At 36.8% G+C, this 4525-nt stretch overlaps 1 protein-coding gene across 4 annotated transcripts in view; it reads right to left on the bottom strand.

Annotated features, from left to right (window-relative positions):
- LOC107641063 (probable cyclic nucleotide-gated ion channel 20, chloroplastic) overlaps positions 1–1107 on the bottom strand; it is a 3834-nt gene extending 2727 nt beyond the window's left edge. Inside the window, exons 1-3 of one of the 4 annotated variants that reach the window (XM_021124458.1) lie at positions 885–1107; positions 530–795; positions 170–442 (exon numbers count right to left, since the gene is read on the bottom strand). In XM_021124458.1, coding sequence (XP_020980117.1) covers positions 170–442; positions 530–778 — 522 coding nt within the window. In that variant the 5' untranslated portion in view covers positions 779–795; positions 885–1107. The remainder of the gene's footprint in view (positions 1–169; positions 443–529; positions 796–884) is intronic. The other 3 variants (XM_021124459.1, XM_021124460.1, XM_021124457.1) reach the window with 3 other exon arrangements.

Consider the following 4525-nt stretch of genomic DNA (forward strand, 5'->3'; position numbering starts at 1 on the left):
TAGAACTTGTTAATTTATTTAGTTATGAAAGGTAAGAAAGAGATTTTGAGTCCAACCAAAAATGTAAATGATGGTAACTTGTACATGAAGGTAACAATAATAAGCACATCTCACTCTTCATATCTTCTAACTAATGCAAGAAAAAGAAATGAAATGATGAAATTCTTACCTGGAAACCCCAAAACAAAGCATACAAATATTTGTTGACAAGGTCAGTTTCTGTTGTAAGTGGTACAGCATTGGCATAGATCCCATAACTAAAGCCATTAGAAGCCTTAGAAGAGGGATTTAAACAAGCAATGGCCTCAACATTGTTGATCCAACCAGCAGATGTTTTGCCAGATTGATCGTCTAAAGTACGACCATGCCCACAATCAATGACTTTCATGCATTCATCAATATCAGAATTATGACATGCATCTCGCAAACATTGATTAACCCTCTGGAAGAAAGAAAAGGGAAAGATAGAAAAGGTGGGTAACTAAATTAAATTCTTAAGAAGGAAGTTTCGAATGTTATTTTGACTTACCTGCACACCAAAGAGGTACCAGCAAGAGCCAACAACATGGCTAGACAGCATAAAAATAAGAAGATTTATGATGAAATTTGTCCATGCTGACTCAAATATGAATCCTGATGGAGATTGGCCGATTAGCAATGGAAGAAACCTGAATAACCTGGGAATATACTGCACAAGAACGGCCGCGCGAAGAATATTCTTAGCATAATTCGCTCCTGATGACATCCCCAAATTCCTTGGAAGCACAAACACTATCATTATCTGCACATATTTCACTACACATAATGAAACATTGGCACTCTGAGCTTCAATATCATGAAACACAGTTCATGAAGATAGGAATAGGAACAAATCAATGACAAACCATTACATTCTTCACCTTAACTCTGTCACAGCATGAAAGTTAACAGAAATGAAAAGAGTTAATAGAATTTGAGCTTAATCTTTATTATATTTGGTTCTTCACATATGACTAATTCTTAGGATATTGATTCTCAATTCTCCTATTATCTATTTAATTCCAGTTCCAACACAATCTGTGTTGGACCAATTAGATACATGCTTCAGACAAATAAAAGGTGTTGCATGCAAGAGTTTCTGAGAGTCTCACATTATTTACTTGCATGCATGCAGCATTTTAAGATGGTGACGTTTATGGTGAATGTAAGGGTTTGCTGGCTAAGGTGGCTAAGATAGACCAACCAATTTAAATTAGACACGTGGGTTCGTTTGACTTGAATGAGAGTAATTTGACTCACGGTAAATTAGGTAAAAGGTAAATGAGGTAACAAGCAACGGTGAAACTTTTTGAATCTTCCTCTCTTTGCTTTTGACAATGTCCAGGCAAACAAATGCCCCGACCCGACCCTATTAACGTCTCAGTCCAACAGGTTGTCATCATGACCCGGATCCTACTCTTGACGTCCTCAGTGTTCTTCTTCATGCCCGATGCTGCAATGAACTGAAGACAGCGCCTCCACCTCTGTTGTTTCCAGGATCGATGTGCTCCGCCGGCCTGGACTTCTTTGCTTAAAGCTTTCTGCCGTCACCTAACGCAACTTGGTTCGGGGTACTCCTTCTTTGCCGCGCTGGCCTCATGCGATGGCCTTCGCCGATTTCCTTCCACCGCTCTTGGAAGTTGTTGGGTTGGTTTGCCTCTTGGTTTCTTCGAAGGTCAAGAAGAAGATTCAGGTGCCATCGCCGCCCTCAGTTCCTTCGATCTAGATACGGCTGAAGATAATGTCGTCGCTTCTGGGCCACCCCCTTCCTTGCTTACCGTTGCTGCACCGTCCAGTCCTTCTCATCGCGTTTTCTAGGATCATATCCATGGATGTGGCTACGTCGTGCTCTCTATAGCCATCGATCTCAGCGCCTCTGTAGTTGCCCTGTGATACCTCCTGCGACGGTGCTGCTTCCTGCGATGGTGCTGCTTCCCACGACGGTGATGTTGCCGGCCGGCGATCATTTTGTTTCCCAGTATTCCTTTTTGGCCTTGCATTTATCCACAGTAAACTTTTCACATTTATGGCGTTTCACATTTGCCTAATTACACATTAACGCATAACAGCCATCTATCCTTACTTAACCCACTTGCCACACGTCATTCCTTCAATGGCTGGTCAACTCCTTAGTCACCCTTAGACACCCATTGTTGAGCCACCAGAGACTCCACCTTAAGATTTTAATTTTATGTTATCCTATTATGTCAGAAGACAGTAAAAACGAAAATTCATCTTTGACAATTTAGCAGTGTAACCCATTAATGCAGAGTTTAAAAGGCTTGTATAGCACATAATATGATAATAAAATTTTGTGAAATTTGATGGAAGGAAAAATTTTACCTGCGGAAGAGGAAGTGCAACAAATAAGTCAATGAGAAAATAGGTCCGCAAGTAATGTAGAGCAATTTTCTTTGGATGGTCAACTAAATCTCCAGCACCAACCACCCTAGACTCTGGAGAAACATAAGCCAACCTAAACTGCAAAGGATCAAGCTTGTTAAAGCTCATTTAAAGGGTGTTAGAGGATGTTAGTGTTACTAAGTAAATGTATACCTAGTGTCCTAAATCAGTAGTGTTCTCTATATCTTATAACTAACATGTTACAACTCTAGATATACCTGGAGAAGATTTGTTTTTTGAGAGAACTTACCTGGAGAAGGATGTTTAAGAAATATACAAAATCATTCACACTTCTAAATATAACTAGTGTTGACGCCATTTTCCCATCTATAGCAATACATTTGCAATCCTGCATCAAGTGAATAATGGAAAGATTGTTAGTGTCTACAATAATTTCTAAGTTTTTGCAATTAAACGAAAGGACCAAGGGATCACATCATACCTTCTGCACATAGATCAGGAAGAAAAATAACGGATCCAAAAAGATTGCAAATAAACAAGAAATAGCCAGGAACTTGTTCCATTGTTGTACAAGTTTAGTGTGAGGGTTAATAATTCCAGGAGAGAATGAAGAGCAGAAGGAGAAGAGTCTTCTTGCGTAACACTTGGCATCCCCATAGAGAGCACCATGTAACTGTCAAAGTTCAGAATATGAAAAGAACTATGCTTGAATATGCAAAATTCTGCATATAAAGGAGATTAAAAAGCTCATAATGTTATCAAGTATAATGATGCAGAAAAATTTGTTATGTTATTACTAAACTTTATAGATAAAACAACGATGGGAGCAATTTTAATATAAAAGTAACAAAGGAACTTAAGAGGGTCAAGATACTAGCATCTTGCAATTTACCTAAAGTTAAGGGTATGAAGACTCTATAAGGGACATTTGGTAATTCTTTACACTATTATGAAGTTAGTTAAGTACTTTCCGTTAGTACTTGTAAGTTTCAAGTTCCAAAAAGTCCTTGTAATTTTCAAATATAAAAAAATGGTCCATATTTGCTCCTGTAGTTTCACTTAGAAATTGGAATAAAATTTAGCTATTATTGTTAAGGATCAGTTTGCAATATTGAAAATAAAGTTACTTATTTGAAACCATAACCACTAAATGAGATGAGTTATTTCTAATGGAGTTATACTGTCAATGTTATGTGAAATCACAATTATTTGAAAATTGAAATACATTTGCAATCTTCTCTTTTGTCTGTTTCAAAACTGTTTTTTCATCCTAACCTATCATCAAACCTCTTTAACAATAGCAAGAAATTTGAAAGATCTTTCACTACTTAAAGTGCAGGCAGAATCATACACAATTTTGAATTATTTACCAATGTGATAAGTAAAGACAACTTCAAAATATAGAGGTTATCTAAAAAAAATTGACTATGTTAGGAAAAAGTCACCTTAGCATCAAAAGCTGTTGAAGCTTTTGAATTTCTCCTATGAGAATCCTTGAAGTTAGCAGGACAAGTAGTACAATAAGGATCATCACACATTCCAAGTTCTCCGGAGTTAAGCAAGTGTTCATTCTTTCTAGCATACTTGTTGTTCCAATGATTTTCGCCCGAGCCAGATGAACTGGAAGATTTTTCTGTGTTACTCCAAACTTTGTTTACTGTCACAACTAGACCCTGGTGCAAAAAGCTTCCAGTTCCATTGGTAGCATATATTGGACCACTCATGTTCATAAGGGGACTTGTTCTCTTACTAGTAACTGGCCAACCATGTCCCTCAAAACTAGCATGTCTCTTATGAGATACAGATACTTGTGCTTGATTTTCTGGAAGTGCTGCCTCTTCTTTCTCAAAATTAGTCATCACAAGGCATTCAATGCTAATATATCTGTACCATATCAAAATATTATTAATTAATATTAGAGTTTAATTTTGATTCCAACAAGATTAAAGGGGAAGAATATAGAATAGAAAAGAATTAATGAGATAAGAGAAAATAGGGAGAGAATTAATCAAATCAGGGAGAATTAGAAAAGAATTAATTCCATAGAAAGAGAAATTGTAAAGAGAAAATGATATTAATACTAATTTTTTGCTTCCTTGATTAATTCTTATTATCTCTGTTTATGTGATATCAAGCCTATTTT

This window comes from Arachis ipaensis, chromosome B05 (genome assembly GCF_000816755.2).
Source record: "Arachis ipaensis cultivar K30076 chromosome B05, Araip1.1, whole genome shotgun sequence".
Taxonomy (NCBI): Eukaryota; Viridiplantae; Streptophyta; class Magnoliopsida; order Fabales; family Fabaceae; genus Arachis; species Arachis ipaensis.